Source organism: Rattus norvegicus, chromosome 7 (genome assembly GCF_036323735.1).
Source record: "Rattus norvegicus strain BN/NHsdMcwi chromosome 7, GRCr8, whole genome shotgun sequence".
Lineage (NCBI taxonomy): Eukaryota > Metazoa > Chordata > Mammalia > Rodentia > Muridae > Rattus > Rattus norvegicus.
The window spans coordinates 45,589,487-45,612,582 of record NC_086025.1 but is presented as its reverse complement, the minus strand read 5'-3'; the positions used below and the strand labels follow the sequence as shown (position 1 = coordinate 45,612,582).

The window sequence follows — 23,096 nt, the reverse complement described above, 5'->3', positions numbered from 1 at the left end:
GCTTACAGGTTCAGAGGTTCAGTCCACTATCATCAAGGCAGCAACATGGCAGCATCCAGGCAGGCATGGTGCACGCAGAGTTGAGAGTTCTACATCTTCATCTGAAGGCCGCTAGCAGAATACTGGCTTCGAGGCAGCTAGGATAAGGGTCTTAAAGCCCACGCCCACAGTGACGTACTTCCTCCATCAAGGCCACACCTCCTCCAACAAGGCCACACCTCCAAATAGTGTCACTCCTGAGCCAAGCATAGATAAACTATCACACTAGGGTTGTCTATTGACCCTCTATAGGTAAGCAAGGAATAAGGCAATGGGGCTATTTCTGTCATATACCTAATGATGACCAAAGAGATGAGTTCCTCATAGTTCAGGGTATTGAGGGAGTCTGGCACAGTACCTTGATGGGCAGTACAGTGATGGGCAGATCACTGTTGGGGAGGCCTGGTGAATGGCTATGTTAAAGGGGAAATGGGGGAAATTGAGTTTGAGCTCTAGTGACTTCAGTGGGAAATACAGACAGAAAGCTACAGCAGCCGCTGACTCAGCAGCTGAGAGGCTGTATGGCTGGAAAGCAAGCAAGGTCTAAACCACGCCTCCCCAGGAGGTACGCGGGGAATCCTGTTTCTGTTCCTCAAGTGATTCCGATAAATGCTCAATCCCGGAACTTCTAACGTGAGGAGCAGGGAAGACACTTGGGGAGAGTGAACACACTTCTGGAAGATGTCCTCAATGTGTATCACTACTCCACACTTCCCACGACTACTTCCCTAGTTTTCCAACAGTGGGTCAAAGAATGGGTTTGGGAGTGGAGTAAACGGGCTGGGAGGCCTCCCAGTAGGGCTTTGCCATGCTCCTGTTCTGAATGCCGATTGGCTGTCAGTATGTCCGCCAGAACTCCACCTACCCAGGCTGGAGATCAGTTATCCGGTCTCTCAGTGGTAGAGTACCTACTTGCTGGGTTCAGTCCCCAGCACCATTAAAGAGGGATGAAAAAGGAAAGAGATTGGAGGACAGGGCATCCATGTGTTGAGAAAGGAGGAGGATTCTTAGATGAAAACACAACACAAAACCACCCTAAATACCAAGGATATTTAATAGAAGACAACTTTATTTTATAAATCTTCAAATATGGTTGCTTTAAAATCTTCAGTGTTAGGGTTATGGGATGATTCTCTATTGACAAAAAGCATCCCAGGGTGTCTCCAACTCAGGAATCGGCTGAGATATCTGTGTTATCTCTGCTTACACATGCTGACGTATGTGTACATATTTTAAGTGTGGAAAAATTTTTTAGTTCTGATTTTTGAAGCACATGCTATTCACAGCATCAATTTTCTTCTTCAATACTGAAATTGTACACAATTGAGGCCTGAAGAATAAACAACTTTTTAAATATCCCATTATTTACTAGTAAACCCTAGAGCAATAAAAAAAAAAGAATGATAGTACCTACATAAGAAACTATACATTAACTGTTTTTCAGAAGTTACTGAAATTTTTTTCAATATTCAAACACAAAATAGTAATTTTTCACTTACTATAACACAGTTCAAGTATTTTCTTAAGTTTATATTTAGCCAACTAGAACATATGAAATAACTGCAAAATAGCTTTCCTTTGAACGATTACTGCTATACAAAGTAGTGTATCTATTACCACTCGGAATCAGGAGAGCCCGTGGGAGGACGAGACGGCAGATGCGTCTTTATGAGTAGGCATTAGCACACGGAAGGCGCACACATTAGTAATAGGGCATCTGTAGGCAACTCCCCCAAGGATTTGAATTCATGTAAACAAAGACTATGCATCTTCCTTTAGGGAGAATATGTGCTAACATAGATAAAACATATGCAAATGGCTGCTACTTCGAACCATATATTATCTGAGTATCACACAGAACCAAGAGGCATCACCTATCATTTTAATAGCTAAAGATGTTAACTTCTATGTGAAAGACGGGGATTTACACTTTTTAAAAACTAGTAATGAGAAAGAGTAAATTTTGAGAAGAAGAGATCCATGTGTTTTCTAGAAATAAATATACAGTTCTCTCAGCGCACTGAATCACGGGCGCCTTCGCCATGACATTCATCCGCGGTTTAAAAGCAGGTTTCCCACACCGAGGCAGCCTTGCGTCTTCTACCTTGTCAGCTGCCCAACAACTTTCAAAAGAGTTTTATTTTCCTGCTTTAGTTGCTCGTTTTCGTCTTCCATGTCATCGAGGTCCTGGAGGGTACGGAGAAAATACCAGGTTAAAACTACTGAAAACTGCAGCAAAGCTGACATAAAGCACAAAGATAATTCATTTACTCCATGGTCTCTGAAGTGGTAAGATCAAAAAATTACATGGAATTACACGTGAATGGGCGATTCTCCTAAAATATTGTTTCCTAAAAAACCAAACAAACAACCCCCCCCCATACACACACACACACACACACGGGGTGGGGGTTGCCCTGCATTAAATTTCTAGCAACAAATAAATACATAGGCATATAGTTAGTACTAAAACCACAGTAAGCGTTCGTTATGAGGAATGTCACCTGAAGGAAAAGGCAGGCATGGACAGACTTATCTTTGCAGTTCCAACCTGCCGAAGTCTACCTCAAGGGCAGCACTGTCGTGAGCTTAACTTTGAGGCTGGACTGTCAGGCAAATGATGAAACTTTAGCACAACAGAAATAGTCACAGAATGAATGATGCTAAGAAAGAGATCTGTTGGGGTTGGGGATTTAGCTCAGTGGTAGAGCGCTTGCCTAGGAAGCGCAAGGCCCTGGGTTCGGTCACCAGCTCCAAAAAAAAAAAAAAAAAAAAAAAAAAAGAAAGAGATCTGTTCAAACTATTCATTTAAATTAAATGATAAAATATAATCGTGTGTCATCATCAAACTGTATACTTGATAAAGAGTCCTAAAATTTAAAGTGTTAACACACAAGTCATGAATCATGACTAAATTATAAACTTGGGAAGAGGTTTTTTCTGATTATTTTTAATGCTCTCGGTGTCTGAGACAGCACAACCACATCATGAGCATCACAAATATTTGCCGGCCTCTTGAACTGAATTCCAGCACAAACAGAGACATGCTTAGACTAGGATCAAGGTGACAGACTACGAAAGACCCAAGTCAAACACTGGCTCAGGCAGGGCTGGAGAGATGGCTCAGTGGTTAAGAGCCCCGACTGCTCTTCTAGAGGTCCTGAGTTCAATTCCCAGCAACCATATGGTGGCTCACAACCATCTGTAATGAGATCTGATGCCCTCCTCTGGTGTGTCTGAAGACAGTGACAGTGTTCCCACATACATAAAATAAATAAATAATTCTTTAAAAAAAAAAAAAAAAAACACTGGCTCAGGCAACGCCTACATCTACCTGCAGCAAGTTAAACAGGGTCCCCTGTCCTCATCTATAACATGCAGTTACTGCCTTTGAACTGCATCAGAGAGGCTGCCATACAATGAAGCCCCCCGTTCAGTGTAGCATATGGGATCAGCCCGTGGCACGGCACAACCAAGGTAGGCCCTATACCATTTAATTATTCTGTGGTTTGCAGTTAGGACTGGGTAAGGGGACTCAGCCTTTTCTTTCTGAAGGACAAAATCTTGTAAAAAGCAGAACAATGGGGTCTTTAATCACCACAATCACCTTAGTAGATGCTTCTGGCTTCAGGCAGGAAGTAATTCTAGGCATGAACTGAAAAAGGAAAGGCTCCAAACCCAACAGGACAGAGCGAGGGCCTGCAACCCAGAGCTGGGGATGTCCTAAGAATCATTTGAAGAAGTGTGGAAAATACAATGCTTACAGAACGGCGGGCGGAATAGGCCTCACCATCAGTGACCATCTCATTAACCAAAGAGCAAACCACACAGGCAATGAACACGCTCGCCACCTTTGCGTGCTTCCGTCCAGTGACCAAAGAGAGAAACCCCAGGGACTGAAATACAGGAACACTTACTCTATTTAACAAATCAATCTCTTCCTTGAGTTTTCCAATCATTTCTTCTTTATCTTGCATCAGCCTCGTAAGTCGAAGGTTTTCTTGCCTTTCTCTCAAGACTTCCTAGAGAATAAATTACAAAGCATCATCAGGGAACCGGCTGATTATAGTATTTCAAAATGGCGGACACCTGTCAATAACAGAGCAAGACTCCAGACATTAGCAAAGCCCCTTTCAGCCATATCTGACACTGGAGACATGACAGTGATGACAGAGACAGACAGACAGGCAGACAGACAGACAGACACACACACACAGAGAGAGAGAGAGAGAGAGAGAGAGAGAGAGAGAGAGAGAGACCAACTTTGTAAAGGAAGAAGAGAACACACAATTTTTTTAAAATAGCAAAATTGTAAACTTTTTGTGAATTATACAGGAAAAGGTGTAATTTTTCTGCTGTTGTGGTTTTCCTTTAAAAGAGATGCTATGTACTGGGCATGGTGGGCCATACTTAAGTGTCAAAGTTGGGAGTCTTTGCCTCAGGGCAAGAGGATCCCTTGAACTTAGGAGTTCAAAGCTAACAGGAGCACCATAAACAAGATCCTGTTGAAACAATTTTAGAGGAAGAAGCATTTTCTGTAGTGGTGTAGCCATTGATAACCCAATGAAGCTCACTTTGACAGTCCAGAAGTGGGAAGAGTTGGGAAGAGAATTCATGGAAGTGGCCGGGGAAGATGACGGTGAACACAAGTGAAACACAGTATGCACATACATGAAGTGTCATGAGGTCTGCTAGTATATTTAATTAATATATTTTAATAAAAGGAACCACCTAGGAGATTAATAAAGCACATTCCTTGGCATATTTATATGGAACCAGAGAGAGAGAGAGAGAGAGAGAGAGAGAGAGAGAGAGAGAGAGAGAGGAAGTTTAGAAGTAGAGGCTTGCTTCACTTTGCTCCCTGACAGCCAGGAGGCAAGCATCTCTCCCTTCACGGCCCTGCTTCAGCAAGGACAAGAAACGACAGGGCTGGCCGGTAACAGCTGCAATTCTAAGACTGTGAGTCACAAAAAGGAAAAAAAAATCACCAAAAGAAAAAGAAAACAGCAATAAACCCCCACAAAGTATCTTCCTCAAAGGACAGACAGACCTAGACTATACTGTACTAAGGGAATGTAGTCTCATAAAGACAGAAGTCGTACCTTCTCTCTCATTCACAGACCCCAGCTTTAAATGAATGGAAACAGGAGTGTGAGAGTTGGCCTAGGTTATAAAACTAGGTATCAGACCACTGGAGAGCAGGAGGTGTTACAAAAGTAGGGGACGATGTCATGTGACAAGAAAGCAGAGAAGATACTGGGGTTGGGAGGGTCCAAGGGAGAAGGGGGAAGAAAAGTGAAAAAAAGGGGGGGTGGGTGCTAGAGAGATGGTTCGATGGCTCAGCCGTTAAGAGCACTGACTGCTCTTCCTAGAGATCCTGAGTTCAATTCCCAGCAACCACATGGTGACTCACAACCTTCTGTAATGAGATCTGATGTCCTCTTCTGGTGTGTCTGAGGACAGCTACAGTGTACTCACATACATAAAATAAATAAATCTTTAAAAAAAGAAAAAAAAAACAAACCAAATTTTGATTGCAACATGCCATAATGAAACGTGATGCTTTGTAAGCTAATTAAAAATGTTTTTTAATTAAAAGCATAAGTCATTATTTAGAAGTTTTGAATTCAGGGTCTCTAGCTTGTTGTTTAGCACACCTATGATCCTATCCTTGTGGGGAGGAGGCAGGCAGATCAGAGAGATCCACCATCATCTTCAGTTAACTGAACTGTCTGAGACACAGGACTGTCTCCATAAAGCTACAAAAGATGCAAACTCCGGGGCCTCCTGGGGGAGCTGGCAAGGTCTCTAGTAGCACTTGCTTCTTTCCCGTCCTCTGAGAAAACAGCTGGCTATCCAAAGCCATCAAAGGCTGCCTGTCAGCTCCTCTGGAAGACTTGTTGAAAACTAATAATGCGTATTCACTAAGCCTTCAAATTTAAATAATGATTCTGATCAGAAACAGGGGTTAATGCTTAAAAGCAACCTAAATATCACCGATGTGTAAGCAGCAAGTCAAACTAGATAAGTCTCAAAGTAATCTTTGTATCATAGGGAATAAGGTCCATTCTGTAAAACAGGACAGATTCCAACCAAATAGGTTAGCGCCATTACCAGTTTCAGATGCGTGTCCACGGGACACACCTCAGCTCTGTGGCTCCTAATTTTACTGCAGTGTTCATTGAGCTGCTGTCAGGACATCTGTAATATGTGTATCCTATTCTTACATGAAGGCAGTTCAAGCTCCAAACCCTGGCCTCACTGAGAATGGCTGTAAGGAACAATATGTTCAGATGATGGAGCGCACAGCGCAGGTTGACAGTGCAAACATCTAAGCACTCAGAAACCGCTTCTCCCACCACAAGGAAGACTCGATGGAACAGGAGCGGCTACTGAGTCAATGTCAAGGACTTGGCTCAATCCTGAAGTTCTGCCACCACAAGTGGACTGAAAAGCACTGAGGAAGTGGGGGAGACCCAATCACCAGGACCTAGGAGCTAACACACACGGTAAGGAGTCCAAGTAGCTCCTGGAGTAGAACCGGATGTCTCCTGCCTGGGTGCCCCACCTCTCTTTCTGGGCACGATGCCATGAAACTGAGAGAAGAATGCTAACGTGTGCTAATGCTATTTTGAGTAATTCACAATTCATACCTTCTCAAGATCTTCAATTCTCTTTTCCAAGGTGCTACTTGAAGCGAAGTTAGCAGGCGCACTGGTATCTCTGTTGTGTCTACTGAAGCCACTTCTATCTGTTCGGGGATATCTATTTAAGATTTCTTCTTCTGGGGCACTGGTTGTGCTGTAGAAATAGAAGTGAATATTATATAAACATTCCTGATACCCTAAAAGAAAAAAATGGCAAGGCTATTTCCTCTTTAGCCTGAACAATGACTCCCTGAGGACACAGGGCATCTGTTTACAGCTGTGAATTTACTCCTCAGTCTAACACAACGGGGGAGAAAGTATAAAGGCACATGAATTCTCCCAGCTAATTCCCGGGTGACTGTCAGTCAGGCACTGTTCTGGGTGCTGACGCCGACAGCAGCCACAAACTCCAGCTGTCCTTCAACAGGGTGTGCCACCAAGATCGACACTGGGGACCGGGACAGAATGGATCTGCTGGACGGCTGTGGTGACGTTTACTTCTCTTTATTTTTTCTTCTTAAGAATGTTTTTACAGCCAGGCTAAGGTGGCACACACCTTTAAGTCCAGCACTAGGGAGGCAGAAATCTGAGTTTGAGGCCAGTCTGGTCTACAGAGAAATGCTGTTTTCAAACAAGCAAACAAATAAGAAAATGAAATTGTCTTTTATTTCAGAGTTCAATGTCTCATTAAATTCCAAAACATAAAAAACATCAAAAATGTAATTTTTAGGGGAAAAAAGTAAAGAACTGCATAAAGTTGTGTACTTCCAACTGACAGTCTGCACAGGCAACTGCTTCTACTCTGACGCCTTTTCAACCAGCACTTTCTCAAAATGAAACACTACCTCACAGCTGATTAACAGCACGGTCAATATTTACAGTGTTCGATGTAACAGGTGTTGCTCTGCTCTCTGAGTATCAATAAAATTACCCCCAAACTTTATGGCTTCAGATAACACACACTCATCAACTCAAAGTTTCTGCTGTTCTGGAATTTAGAGGCAGCTTAGGGGGTAATTAAGACCGTGGGTCTCTTGTGAGCTGTTTGTCAAAATGTTGGCCATTGCTAGTCGTCTGTGAAGGCTTGACTGACCTGGAGAGTCTTCCTCTAAGCCCACTCGAGTATCTGTGAGTAAAAACACTCAGTGCCTCCCTGCTGTAGGCCAGAGGCCTCAATTCCTCCTAACATGGATCCGTCTAGTAGGCTACTTAATCCGTGGCAGCAGGCTTCCAGAGAGACCGAGATTTTGGAAGCAGGCCAGAGGCTGTAGTGTCTCCACACCACAATCTCAAGGTGGCATGCCACCACACCTGCGTCCTTTTGCTATACATTTGATCAGCCTGGTGAGGGGGTTACAGAAGGCTTAAGTAACCAGGAGGAAGGGCTCGTGGGGGCATCTGGGGACTCATCTACAATAGATGACCCTAGTACATCTACAGTGAAACAATTTGTTTTGATAGCACTTAGAAACTAGTCTCATAGAAGCAGGCTGACAAAAAATATTTTAAAGCAACCTCAGGAAGCTCAGGATACTTAAAAAAAAAAAAATTAACCGACCCAGGCAGTGATAGTGCATGCCTTTAATCCCAGCACGTGTGAGGCAGTGGTAGGCAGATTCTGTTAGTTTGAGGCCATCGTGGTCTACAGAGTAAGTTCCAGGACAGCTGGGGCTACACAAGAAACCCTGTCTCAAACAAACAAACAAACAAACAAACAAAAAAAACAAACAAAAAAACCCCAAACAACAAAAAAACAAATACAAAAACAACAGAAACAAAACAAACTTTCAATCTTTCATAAGTAGCCACCTGAAATATTTTATATGCAAAATAGCTGTAAAATCTAAAGTAGCTGTGATAGTTTGAATGTAACTGGTCCCTACAGACCCATAGGGAGGGGCACTATTAGGAGGTGTGGCCTTGTTAGAGGAAGTGAGTCATTGTGGAGGCAGGCTCTGAGGTCTCATATATTCTCATGCCCGGTGACAGTCCCTTTCTGCTGCCTGTGGATGAAGATGTAGCACTCTCAGCTCCTTCTCCAGCACCATGTCTGCCTGTACATCCTCCCACCAGCACGGCAACAATGGGCTGAACGTCTGCGATGTAACCAAGCCCCCAGTTAAATGGTTTCTTTTAAGAGTTCTGGTCATGGTGTCTCTTCACAGTGGTGAGGGGAAAAATGGGCTCCTGACTTAGGAAGTTCCCAGTCAGATCTTTTCTTCTTATCTGGTCTTACGGGATCTATGGCAATTTTCAAACACACAATACCATGGCAACCACCTAGTTCATTGATTGTGCTAATTTTATTATGGGCCCACAAAGGCAAGCTAAAGAACTTCATTGCATAACTGCTTTTTGTTGTTCTTCTTCTTTGATCGTATCTGCCACTGAAAAACATCTGACATTCTTTCACAAAATTTTGCACAAAAGGTTAAGATGATTAAAAAAGAGAAATGGGGGATGATGATGATGATGATGATGATGTGTGTGTGTGTGTGTGTGTGTGTGTGCAGGGGGAGTTGAGGAGTGCTAGCTAACAGCCAAGTAAATGTAAGGCACATATTTATAGAGCTGGCCACCAAACTTCTTTCTTATCTTGCAAAAACACCCGAGTTCACCTGAAGTTCAAATACTTCTAACAGAAATTTTCCCTTTGAAAGCCAACATATAACCACTTAGCATACAAGAGTCGATTAACCCGACTGATAAGATCAAACCAAGCTAACTTTCTTTTTTTTTTCCAGGAATTTCAGACTTAAAGCATTAGTGTTTAGTCCTCCAAGCCTTGAGTGCGCTACTGTGACTGCGGCGGATGGAGTTCAGCTGACACAGCAAGGCGCAAGGCTCTACGGCTCACACTCTGACGTAAGCTCCCGGGTCTTTCAAGCGTGACTGCTTCGTTATTATCAGAGTGCATTATTTCGAGAGCAAGGCGGGACAGCAAACTACACGCAGCCCTTTAAAACGCCCGATCTTTACAGCAAGTTGTGTTTATCTGCAATGAAGCTAAAAAAATAACTTGTTCCTTGTGTCAGTAACCATGTGTTCCCCATTCTATGCAAGTTCTTCTCTGTCTGACAGTCTTCCCACAGCTCTCGTACTAATCTACACACTACACAGATCTGCCCAGTCTATACCCTATGCACAGATGGGACTAGGGTGATGAATGCCAAGTATAGGGGCCAAAGGACAAGCTTAAGTGTCATTCCTTAAGTGCTGTCACATTCACTCACTCATTCATTCATTCATTCATTCACAGACAGTCTCACTAGACAGACCATGCTGAGTTTGTCGGTCATCTCCAGGATCTCCCTGCCTCTGTTCTCACAGCATGGGGATTACAAAGGCTGCCTCAGGCTACCAAGGCTGAATATTTTTACATGGGCTCTGAAGATTAAACTCAGGTCCTTGAAATTTAGGGCAGAGCCATCTCCTCCAGTCCTGTTCTGTTTTAACAGCAATGTGAAGTGGAACCCGGTAAGAGACTCACGGAGTACTAATCAGTGATTACGATAATCGTAAACGTCTGCTTATGCTGAGGCCAAATGTGTTTCCTCAGTCAATTTGTTTGGAACACATTTATGACATGCATTCAGATAACATATAAATTTTAATGCTCACACTGTTCCGTTAGCCAATGCTTCTTCAAGAACGATGTACTATGAACTTCGCCCCTCTTTAGCATCATGGCTAAACCCTGAACTCAGCTACACTGAGGAATAACGTTTCTCAACCACACTGGTGTAGATGCATCCTGGGTGTCTCTGGAATGACCTTAACTGTCACCACTCAATTTTCTACTGGTGTCACAACTAGAAAAACGTGTGCCCATATTTTAAGACATCCAGTCAAACCTACCTTGTTGTTAGTAAGTTAGAATTCAAGATAAATATAAATTCCCTAAGGTTTAGGGAACATTTTAAAAAGCAGAAACTTAGGATAATGAAAATGAACATTTTTGGAGTCCCAAGTGACTGGCACAAACATGCCATGTGCTCTAACAACCTCCCTGTGCCTGACAAACATGCAGCTTCCACAGTCTTGTGCCCATCTATACACTATACAGATGTGGCCGGTCTATACCCCACACACAGATGTGTGCACTAGCCATGGACCTGGACACATGACCGCAGAAAAGCAGCTTGGGAATGCGAAAGGCTCCCTCTAGAATTCTTCACTTAGGTTGTCATGGATTACAACAAACTGCCCAGGGCCATGCCCCAGCGCCCCAGCGCCCCAGTGGCACTCAGCGCACTCCGCTACAGTGTTTAAACTTACATTCAGAAGAATGAGGTACCCATACAGGAATCAGAGTGCAGAGAGCAGCTGAGAAGCAGGGCAGCCCAATAAGGCTAAAACATAAATGTAAACAGAAGATAAGATAAGAGGATAGAAAAGCAAGCAGGAAACCTGAAAGCTATTTTATAGAATTCAAACTAATCCAAACTCAAAAGTCTCCAGTGTTCTAATGGCAAACTCATCTTGGAATGTGTGTTTGTTTACTCGCTATTTTGTGGGATTTATGATGATCATATAAAGTAGTATTAACTGTGTTGCCAAAATATAGTATACAAAGGCTTGAAAAAAACCTCCCAAATTGTTTTATTTGTGCTACAAAATTTATTCTTACAGGAAATGACTATTTAAATTTTAAAAAATCTTTAAAAATCGTACATATGCTTAACTCTTCCTGAAGATCTATTTTAATAACTCATGATACAGAAACTCAGAGAAGGATCTATTTGTATATTTGTTTTTAATGGCTATCACAAAGATGTAAAATCTGGACGATGTCTAAGAAGCTTATTTATAATCTGGAAATCGTGTTTAGTTTATGAGAACAGATTTGACTCTGTGTATCTTACTCAATGAACAACCACGTGGTCATTTTTGCACTTTGGTCATCTTTTCACTGTAAAGTTCCTGACCAAAGCCTTCACCTATTTTGTGATCATTCGTTAAATTACGTAATTTATAAACTCATTAAGCAGTCTTAATTTCAATGCTGTGCGGCAGGGACAAAGCGGACAAAGAATATTGCTTTCCGGACACTTCAGTGTGGAGTGGCCACTGGGTAAGGCTTTCAAGAAGGAATGCCTAAATAAGCAGGCCCAGCGCTGGCTGTTCAAGTGTCACCTCTGATCCCCATCCCCACCCCCACCCGCAGACCAAAAGGTAAATATGACCCAGACAGGAGAGCGAGCGCTGTACTCCGGGCTCCTCGAGGAGGCTGCGATTGGAGGCCCTACCTGGACCCTGGAGTTGGAAGCCAGCCTAGCCAGCTTAGTGAAACATCATCTCAAAGCAATAAACAAACAAATGTATTGAAAGTAGATGGGAGGTGGTAATAATGGACACTTGCACCCTGACAGATAAGCTTACACAAGCCCTCACTTAGGAAATCACTGACTTGGACTCACACGTAAGGAAGACCAGTGACTCGAGAGGCAAGTGGGTCTCGGGGGATTAGAGGCCAGTCTGCTCTACACAGTGAGCTCCAGGACAGCCAGGGCTACTGAGAGAAACCATTTCTAGGAAGGGAAAATTACCTGGGAATATAGTGGGAGCTGGGAATGTAGTGCAGAAGTAGAGCCCTTGCCTCACCCATGTATGGCCCTAAGTTCAATGTGTAGCATCTAAAACAAGTAAGGGGAATGGGAAGCCATTAAAGCAGGAGAGGGAATAGAACTCCTTTTACCAAACACACTATAGACTGACAAAGACAGCACATGGCCAGCAGTTAGGTTAGGCTGCTGTAATCACCCAAGGAGGATGTGGTGATGGTGGTGGTGATGGCGGCACATTGAATAGACTTCAGTTCATCTCAGTCAGGGCTGCAGAGCCAGGTGAGATAATGAGAGGAAAAATGAATAAGAAAGCAGTTGTAGCCGGAGGCCCCAGTTCTCAGTGCCAGAGTCTGGCTGGCTTCAGCAAGAGTAAGTATGCATGTTTACCACTGATGGCTACTGTTCAACTCTTACTTTTGAACATGCTGAGCTTAGCGTGCTTCTTGGGTATCTAAACTAACAGCTGCTGGTTACTTTTCCCTAGCACAAGAGAGAGAAGAGAAAGTAAATAAATTCTGAGAGTTGATTACTAATCAATGTGCTGAATACAAAGAAAGAAAAAGAACCCTGAGACAGGAAGAAAGCCAAGGCAGGGCTGGATCGATGAAGTCACACCACGATACAGAAAAGCAGTGTCCTTTAGACACTTTAAAAGCCCACATTCTCTGAAGCGACCACAGACATCAGGTAGAAATGGTAACTTAAAACACTAAACTTATCAGTTTCATTTGCTCATAGAACAAGTTTCAAAGAAAGTGCTCGAAAGGGAAGGAAGATCATTGAACAAAGGCAGCTAGCACTGTCCTCACAGGGAAATCAACACCTCAGGGGGAGTGACAGAAAGACAGGGCAGGACCTCAGTGAGAGACAACATGGAGACATGGATGGCATCACCTAGCATGTAGAGTACACTATAAATGTGACTCCAAACCAGGAGTGACTCCGTGGTTCTCCACCATTGCTGTGAGCTGCAGGGCCAGTTCTGCACAGCCCCTGGACATCCACATGATCCCCGGTGGCTGCCCTGGGATGTTCCACGGTCTCTAGTGGTAATGAGTCAGACATCAACACAGACCGCAGCTGCTTCTTTGCCTCAGACCCAGACACGGCCCTCAGGGGCAGCTAGGGCTGGGACTTGGAAGAGGTTTGGTCTATTGCTATGTATTGTAATGCTAAATTCTATGACTTCTCCAGTTTACAAGCCTTTGTTGTGCAAACCTTGCTTCTCAATTTAAAACTATTGGGTAAATAAAACTGGCTACAGCCAATTACTGGAGGGATTAGACAGAGGCAGGTTTAGAGTGACCTGCTGTGCTGGGAGGAGGAGAGACCAGAGAAAGAGGAAGAAGAAAAATGAAGGGGAGATAGACCATGAGCACATGGTCAGGAGAGACAGCAAGTAAAGGGGTACACTGCTGGAGGGGGTAGCCAGGCCTGCAGTTAGAAGAGTAAATTAGGAGTGACCCACCCTCACCGCCCCCACCCAAAACCAAAGAAAATAACCACAGTCACGTTTATTTGTAAGCTAGTGGGGTAAGCTTAATTTGTTTGTACTACAATTTGGCTACAATAGGGACCTCACCCGGTGGCAGGGCTGGCCACTCACAGCAGGCTCCTCCTCTCCACCCTGAATCTCTCTTCATAAGGTTCAAGCTGTTCCACTTCTCTCTCTCTCCCTTCTGTCCACCACACACTCACACATTGTGGTGGCTCCTGCTGCAGGCTGGCCACAGGTTGACAGGCCCCTGGGTGACATCCTCTGATAAGTAGGTGCCCACAGCCCGCCTGTAGTGTGCATCAGAGGGCAGGCCTGTGTGTGGCATGACCGTCTGCCCATCTGTCTTCCTCCTCCTGTGCTGCACTGTGTGGTAGGCAGCTCCACCCTGAGCTGAGGGGTGGAGGGCAAGTCTGCTGGTGTCCACACCACGAGGCACGGTGGAATATAGATGTCTGTCTATCTTCCTCCTCCTGTCCTGCACTGCCTAGATTTGATTTCTGTGTGTCCCAGGCATAAGGCAGCGTTGGCCACCAAGCCAGGCCTCAAGCTAGAAAGGACAAAGGACTGCCAACTGCTCTGCCTCTGACCAATATAAGAGCACCACCACCACCACCAAGGGGTCTCTGCCCATTGCCAGGGGGATCACCATGACTTCTGATCACTGCTGCGCTGCATCCTGAAGCATTACAAATCACAGTGACCGAGAGCTTGGTGCCACCAGCGTTTACTTCTGCAGTGACAGAGGGATGGGTCCCTCCATCGCCCTCTTCCTCAGCATCATGGCTACTGCCACTACTACCAACACTCGAGTTTGCATGCCCCTCTGCAAACAGCATCCCAGCCTTGCAGCCTGCCTTGCAGCATGCCTTGCAGCAGGGCCTGCGTCCCCACAGTCCTGGAGCCCATGTCCACCACTACTGCCTCCACAAATACCTGCAGTTAAGACAGCCCAGGCAATGACGACTATAACAGAAAAGACTCATACGGAGGCTACACTGATAACCAAAGCCATGGCATCTATCTAAAATGACCCCCAAATTCATATAAAGGAAACATCTCCCTCTGGAGAACCTACTACATAAAATTGAAAGGAGGCAGCACAGCAGCTGGACAGGCAACACACAGGAACACAGAAGGCATGGAAACATAAGGGAGTATACAGAGACCCTCTTGTGCACTGTGTGGAAGCATCACCTGTCAATAAAAAGCTGCCAGCCTATTATTAGCTTAAGCAGGAAGAAGGAGGTGGGAGTTCCAGCAGGGAGAGAGGATTCTGGGATAGAGTCAGGCGTGGAAAGAGATTCACTCCAAATGTTGATGGAGACAGTCACTTGAAACTAAGAAGAGGAAACCAGTCATATGGCACTCGCAGAATAGAATGGATGAAATAAGCTGTGAGCTGGCCAGGGAACGAGCCCAAGCTTAGGGCATTTACTCATGAACTAATTCAGTCTCAGAGTTGTTATTGTAGAGAACAAAGAGGCTGGGTTAGAAAGCTCACGGTTACAAGAGAGCACATATCTGATAGAACAACTGAATAACACCTAGAACAGCAGTTCTCAACCTGTGGGTCATAACCCCTTGAGGTTGAAGGACTCTTTCACAGGAGTCACATTCCAGATATCCTGCATACCAGGTATTTTCATTATGATTCATAACAGTAGCAAAACCAGTTATGGAGTAGCAATGAAATAATTGTGTGTGTGTGTGTGTGTGTGTGTGTGTGTGTGTGTGTGTGTGTATGTACGATGCATGAAACTATCAAAGAACTCTGATCAAAAAAAAAAGAAAGGGGTTGGGGATTTAGCTCAGCGGTAGAGCGCTTGCTTAGCGAGCACAAGGCCCTGGGTTCGGTCCCCAGCTCCGAGAAAAAAAAAAAAAAAAAAAAGAAAAAAAAAAAAGAAAGAAAATGCAGCATAGCCACATAAGAGTGCATTACTCAGGACTGGAGAGATGGCTCAGTGGTTAAGAGCACTAGCTGCTCTTCCAGAGGTCCAGGATTCAATTCTCAGCAACCACATGGTGGCTCACAACCATCTGTAATGGGATCTAATGCCCTCTTCTGGAGTGTCTGAAGACAGCAACAGTGTCTCATATACATAAAATAAATAATAAATAATTTTGAAAAAAAAAGTGTATTACTCAGTGTAAGAAAAACAAACGTGTGTCCTTTGTGGAGAAATGAAAGATACATTAGGTAAAAGGCACAGTAAGCTGGTACAAAGGTTGATCTCAGTGATCATAGGAGAATAGAGATCTAGGAAGGGGAAGGGATATGAAGGTTACATAATGTATACAGAATATAGTCACACAGAAGTATTTGTAGGATGTTCCTGATGATAGCATGGGAATCCAGTCCACAATAGTTTATGATATACTTTGAGTTCAGAGAATCCTAAGTAGGCTGAGGATAAACATAAGGGATGGACATTCCAAGGGCTCTAATTTATTATACTATGCACATGCAGTAAATTGTTACATGCCTATAAATATGAACATATAAACATCAACTAAAAATGACAAAAGCGAGAAGTTTCACTGATTAGCTGTAAGACCCTCGAACGTTAGGAATGTCAATACATAAATAAAACCCTATGCATGTGTGAAGGCAAAGCCTGACTGAAAGTGAAGTCCGACCTTTGGCCCCATACACAGTAGGTCAGAAAGAGCGGGCCAGAATCACTCAGGGCCATGTTACTTCATTTTGCTGCCCAATTTAGCTCTTTATTCTAAAACAGAATTGTTTTCCGTAGGCTGGCTATGCACAATGGAAAATATTCAGGATAAAAAACTGTTTCATGAACTCTAAAAGTTTGTGATGTTCTAGTTAGGAATGTTAACACAAACCTAAGATCCAATGAGAAAACTGTCTGCTCTCAGCCACAGGGATATTAAGTATGATGTTCAGTAAAGGGAAAATAATAAGCAATATTATCGTAGATAAATTACCACCCTTTACTGGAAGTTTCTTCCCTTCTGGGAATTTTCACATCTTCTGTGGAAAGACGAGAGGACGCTGCTACGTTCAGGAAAATAACACTGTTATTCTAAAGCTATCATGAGAATGAGATTGGCGGCATTAAGAGATTACAGTCAGAGGAATTTCCCACTAATACAGACATTTTAAAGCTCAGCAGTGAGATGAAATACAAGACTCATGGGTAAAGTCCTAGGAAACAATGGGTATCAAACAGTCAGAGGTGTTGGACGGATCACGACCTTCCTAAGTAACCAGTAAGTACAAGACTGGCCTCCACACTCCTAGCCTTCGCCACCCTGCTGTGTCCCACGACCTGCTGGAAGCACTTTTCCCTTTCCATTAAGTACAAGCCCACACAATGAAGATCCAAAACCAGCACCCGGCCTTTTTATTAAAGCTGGGACACATACTCACTGTAAGAAGCAGGAAAGATTTTTTTACAATTTTATTTTTATTTTGTGCACACTGGTGTTTTACCCACTTCTATGTCTATGTGTGGGTGTTGGATCCCCCCCAACTGCAGTTACAGACACTTGGGTGTTGGGAATTGAGCCCAGGTCCTCTAGAAGAGCAGTCAGTGCTCTTAACCTCTGAGCCATCTCTCCAGTCCCTACAGGGAAGATCTTTTAAAAAAAACCTTAAGCAGTCTTTAATGAAAGCCGTGCATGCGATGTCTCTACCCTTGCCTCTTCTCGATTGTTTCTTCCTTGTATTTGCCCTTCTCCTGTCCTACTTGTCGGGACTTGGCTTTCCTCTCCAGGATCATCTTGTCCAGCTTTAGCCTGGTGATATCCACCTGGCTGGGGTGGATGCCCACATGGACAGTTGTACCATTAGCCTCCTCTCGCTGGGCTCCTTCAGTGTACACGGTGCATTTCTTCCTGTACACTTGGACCACTTTGCCAATCTGCTGGCCTTTGTAGTGTCCTCAGACAACCTGAACGTCATCATCCTTTACAATGGGCATAGAGCAAACACTGTATTTCTGTCTCGGTTCTCTAGAAAGAGGAGACATGATCTTCCTCCAAATGTGAGAAGGTGCATGGCAATGCCATTTGCGGTTCTTGCTTTGGTCAAAAGTCACAAAGGGACAGAACTTCATTTTGGCAGCTGTGACCCAGTGATGGCCGCAAAAGGAAAGTACGGGGAAGATCTTAAAAGGGAAGTGCTTTTCTCTAAGGGACCCCAGCCCCATCTCAAAGGACTGACTATCTTTCCATATCACTTTTTCATTCAACGGTTTTCTTAGCACATCCCTGTTCAGCTTCTTCATCCCGTGCTTACATGGTGACTGCTGGTGCAGAGAGGACCAGGTGAGCTAACAGGATGCCACTAATATCAATTTATCCCTGCATCTCTTCTATACTCTGAAATGGACACATTTAAGAGTATTTGTTCAGGGGCTTGTGGGATGGCTCAGTGGTATAGAGCACTTGTTGAGGTAGAGTCTTATAGAGGACCCAGGTTTGGTTCCCACCATCTAAGCCTCATGCCCCCTCCTGACCTTTGCTGGCACCAGCATGCATGTGGTGGTACACATGCACAGGCATACACAAAATTAAATTAACAAAAATAAAAGAGTGTGTTCGGAGTATCTCAAATCAAATGTTATATAGCAGAATTCTTCCCACACAAACAAAGGCATAGATTTAGTTTATTAAGGCATGTGCCCAGAGGGAAGCCTCCTGGACTTTAGTGTATGCTCGTGGAAACCAGTGCGTCCGTGATACCAAACCACTCAACACAAACAGAAGGATAGAGAAAATGGAGCTCAGGACATAATCTCAAAAACTACATTGGTGACACATTAAATATGGGGAAAAGAACTGAAGAGAAACATTCCCACAGCACCGAACATGTTAAAGATTCTAGAAATACACAAATATGGCATTTTAATATACAACGGTGACGGATGTTTATGGAGGCTGGCATCACAAGAATTACATGTAGCACATGAGTCACTGTGGAGTGTGAGGAGGAGGAGGAGGGTGGGGAGGAGTGGAAGTTACACCTCCCACAGGGAAGGCAGGCTGCTGTTCACACGGAGCTACGGATAGATGAAGGCAGCAGACACCTGACTGTGCTTTACGTGTTCCTACGAATCGGAAAGTGGGTGTCATTTTTTTCTTTTTTCTTTTTTTCGGAGCTGGGGATCGAACCCAGGGCCTTGCGCTTGCTAGGCAAGTGTTCTACCACTGAGCTAAATCCCCAATCCCTGTGGGTGTCATTTTATATGCACATAGAGCACGAATTCTGAGAAAGGGTAAGTCTGTCCCCTAAGGCGAACTGCCTCTCCAAAGCAGGGTTTACATCAGAGGGGCTGACACTAAAGAGAATGTTGGCCTTCAAGAAAAAGAATTATGGTCACACTTTCCTCAAGTAAAAATGCAACTGTGGCTTCCCAAACCAGAGGCAGTGGGGTTCTCTGTGGACTCCCTCGCTGCCTATGTTGAAGAGACAGAGATGACCCAGCTGAGAGCAGCCATAGCTTATTCAACTAAAAATTCAGTTGCAGACACCCATGTTACACGGAGGAGTTGAGAGGACGTGTAGATAACTGCATACCTACTGCATCTATATGAGATGAAAAGCCACTTAAAAAAAATCAATCAGCAATAAAAAATAAAACTAGTAGCAATAGTGTTTGGTTTAGATTATGTTTTATGAATTGCCAACTTTCTATACTTAGCACATTTTCATTAAGAAACACACACACACATTGCTTGAAAAGGCAAAAAACAGGGCCTATAGGATGGCCCAGTGGGCAAACCCTCTCACCACACACGCCTGCATGTCTCGTCTCAGCATCCCGGGAAGGTGGAAGGGAAGGCATCTGCAGGTTTCGTACTGTGATGCTGCACTTGCCTGGCCACCCGACTTTAGCCCTGGGAACCCAAGTACAGGTGAAGGACAGCCTGGTCTCCCACCCTCGACAAGTCCTTAAGGACTCACCTTCTCGTTCTCCAAAGTTTAACCAATGCACTAGAAACCTCACCAAGTAAACACAGACAGAATTACACACTGGGGAAAGAAAACCCGAACCGCCCGACGCCGATCCATCCTTCCTAAACTGAGTGTCAGAAATGTCATGGGCCCCATCTCCAAACGGCTGCGATTAAAAATGAAAAATAGCATGTATGGGGCTTTCTAGATGAATGAGGGTCCCCCACACTTCAGAAGCACTGATAGCCACCCTGCATTCTTGACGTTTGTAAGAGAAAACAGTGTAATTAGTGAGAGGGAAGTGCACACTGGGCCAGAGACTTGAAATCCCGAGAGAGTCTTCAGAGTTATTACCATCTGTGTGTCTGTACAAGTCATTTAATTTATAGAAAACCATGTCTAACGTGTGATACCGATGTTTTATCTCTTAGGCCATTCCTCATTTCTGTCATCCCCATTTGTCAAGAGACACCCTCGTCAAGAAGCACCCATTCTCTGATCGATGCTACAACTTGCTGACAGAGTAGGGAGAGTAATGAACTGTTGACAGACCGTGTAAGATAACCCTGGGAGATAAAGAATGGATAATTTCAGATATGAGTCTGGGCTCTGTATTGAGCTTCTTAGACTATATTAAAATGGAACCATTACAGCTCAATAAAAGAACTATTACAAATTTAAATTTCAATATTTACTCATTTAAGCAGGATCTCACTATTAGCTCAGGCTAGCCGCAAACTTGCCATTTCCTTGGTCCTCTCAGGTGCTCTGGCTATTTAAAAGTATGCTTAGCAATAATAAACTGGGCTAAATCTCTGAAAGCTGAAAAGTAACAAGCCTCCTGCTTGAACAAGTCACAAAGAAAACAATGACTTTCAAACCTTAAAAATAAAATATACCATGGGAAACAACTTCTTACTAATTTAACAAAATGGCAACTGTGTAACCGCTGTTGGGAGGACTGTTCAGTTTTGTTACTGTTGTGTGTGTGTCCCTGTGTGGTGTGTGTGTACAGGTATAAATGCACTGTTCACAGAGGCCAGAAGAGGGTGATAGAGCCACCAGCAGCTGTGAGCTGCCTGATACGATATGGGAAGTCAAATCCTAACCCTCTGTAAAGGTCACCCTCATTCTAAACTGCCGGGCCACCTCCCTACCCACGTCCCCCAACAAAAAACCTAAACTAACAAACCCTAGGTATTCCCTCATTTAATTCACTTCGAAAACAAAAATTTACATTTTAACTAGTATTAAGTTTATATAACATAGGTGATAGATTATCAAATTTTATCTTTGTTTTCCAAACAACAAAAATACAATGGCAATTTTTTTTTTAATTTGGAAATATGACACAGGGCTATGGTGACATATGACTTTAATCCCAGAACTTGGGAGGCAGAGGCAGGCAGATCTCTGTGAGTTCAAAGTAAATCAAGTCTACAGTTCCAGGACAGCCGGGGCTACAAAAAGAAACCCTGCCTGAAAAAAACAAAAACAAAAACAAAAAACAAAAAGTCAAGTCAAAGCTAATTTGGCCATGGTCTGGCAAAAGAAAATCTATTCTATTTGGGTTATTTTACCTGGTACACAGAAGCTACTCGGTGCTTATTAGAGAAGTGTTTCATCATACATAAAGACAGACACGGACATATAAGCTCCAGCCCACAGAGTGTTTTCTATGGGCCTGGATGCTAGGCACACTTGTTCAACTCCTCCCACACAGCCCTCCCCTCCTTCCCCCATCACAAATAATAGAGATAAAAAATAAAAATAGTACATTTTACTTGTGCTTCCTTGGTATTAAAGCTCAGAGTTATTAACAGTAAATGTCTGTCTCACATCTTAATTAGGTTCACGTGGGGTCCTAGCAGTGGACACCCTCACAACGTGGTGGTTAGCGCCCAAGCGAGATGGACAGAGAAGCTGACTCCAACTCTGACAAACAGCGCAGCAAGATGAGCATCTGCAAACCAGGGCTCAGGGACAACTCCTGTCCCAGCACGTATCAACGCCACCTCCACCACCTCCATCCCTACCCCGCCTCAGACTGGTTCTAGTCACCAACTCCAGGCCCCTACAAACTTGAGAAAATAAACCTGTTTAAGCCAACTAGCTTATGGCATTCTGTCATTACCCGGGTCACCGCAGGTCCGAGACAAGCACGGTTGACAGGCGCTACAACTCGACTATGAGGGAATTTCTTCCTCTTTTCTTTTTTAAGATTTATTTAAGCATGTATTCTATACATATGGATGTTCTGTCTGCAATGTATACATACCTGAAGATCTCAAAGGAATACAATCAAATGGGACTACAGTCAGAAACCGTTGTGAGCCCCGCTGTGGTTGGCGGGAATTGAACTCAGGACCTCTGGAAGAGCAGCCAGAGCTGAGCCATCTCTCCAGCCCCAGGAATTTCTTATTTTAGAGAATGTAATATTAAAGTTCTGAGTTTTTTGCTTTGACAAATTATTTGAAGCAGCTCTAGTTAATTCAGTCCGTGTGGGAGAGGAACTATCCTTGAGCCTTCACGTTACAACACAGAGGTTCTTACCTTTTGTATCTGCCTGGGACTGTTCTCGACGGGTCCTGTAAAGCAAAATATGAGAAATCAGCAGCTGTGCACACATGTCAGTACACAACACGCGTGTCAGTACACAGCGAGAGCCTGCAGGGAGACAGAACAGTGCCTGCCCCCAACTATGGAGCGCAACCACACTTAGCACAGCACACTGCTGATCCAACAAAAAGAACCTGGCTTTTCAGCCCAAACCAACCGTGTTTTAAAGTTGAATACTGAAATATTTGGTTACGAGCTTAGCCCTTAATGGCTGAGTCATCCCTCCAGCCAGAAATAGTTTAAAAGCTTAGAAAAGCACTCAAAACATTATTTCCTTCCTTCCTTCCTTCCTTCCTTCCTTCCTTCCTTCCTTCCTTTTCTAGTTAGGGTTTCACATCTACAAGGCTGGCTTGGAATTAGCTGTGGACCTGATGCCGTGCACTCACAAGGCCTTGATCAACTGGTCTTTCTGTGTCCACTTCTGAGTTTCAGCATTGATTATGTGCACCGCACACACACCCTGACTCCAGCAGAGGCTCAGGCCCACGGACTGGAGAATGCTAGGTAAGCACTCTGTCGGCTTCGTAGGAACCTCTCCAACCTGACAATCATTATAGGCTTAACACTATCACCCTGGCTTTTATTATGTTCTCATTAAAACAAAACAAAAAACAAAATAAAAAAATCAACCCCTCTTCCTCCCAAACTGGATTGGCCTGGTAATCCCAGCATCAGAAAGTCGAGACAGAAGGATCTCTGTGAGTCTGAAACCAGGCAGGAATACACGGGGAGACCCTGCTTCAAAAAACAAAAACAAACTAACAGTGGGCTGGAGAGGCGGCTCAGTTCCAGAGCACTGGCTG

General features: G+C 44.0%; 1 protein-coding gene, 1 non-coding gene and 1 pseudogene across 4 annotated transcripts in view; all 3 read right to left on the bottom strand.

The window, feature by feature from the left end:
- Positions 1-1,090: 1,090 nt before the first annotated feature.
- The window catches only part of Pawr (pro-apoptotic WT1 regulator), an 80,013-nt gene continuing 58,007 nt past the window's right edge, over positions 1,091-23,096 (bottom strand). For all 3 annotated transcript variants that reach the window (XM_006241317.5, XM_039079857.2, NM_033485.3), the window contains 4 exons: positions 22,228-22,262; positions 6,693-6,840; positions 3,957-4,061; positions 1,091-2,226 (listed from right to left, as the gene is read on the bottom strand). In XM_006241317.5, coding sequence (XP_006241379.1) covers positions 2,140-2,226; positions 3,957-4,061; positions 6,693-6,840; positions 22,228-22,262 — 375 coding nt within the window. In that variant the 3' untranslated portion in view covers positions 1,091-2,139. The remainder of the gene's footprint in view (positions 2,227-3,956; positions 4,062-6,692; positions 6,841-22,227; positions 22,263-23,096) is intronic.
- Rpl26-ps10 (ribosomal protein L26, pseudogene 10) lies at positions 9,157-22,221 on the bottom strand (annotated as a pseudogene).
- Positions 14,249-14,393, bottom strand: LOC120093977 (small nucleolar RNA SNORA48). The gene has a single exon (XR_005487685.1). It is a non-coding gene; the product is annotated as a small nucleolar RNA SNORA48 (small nucleolar RNA).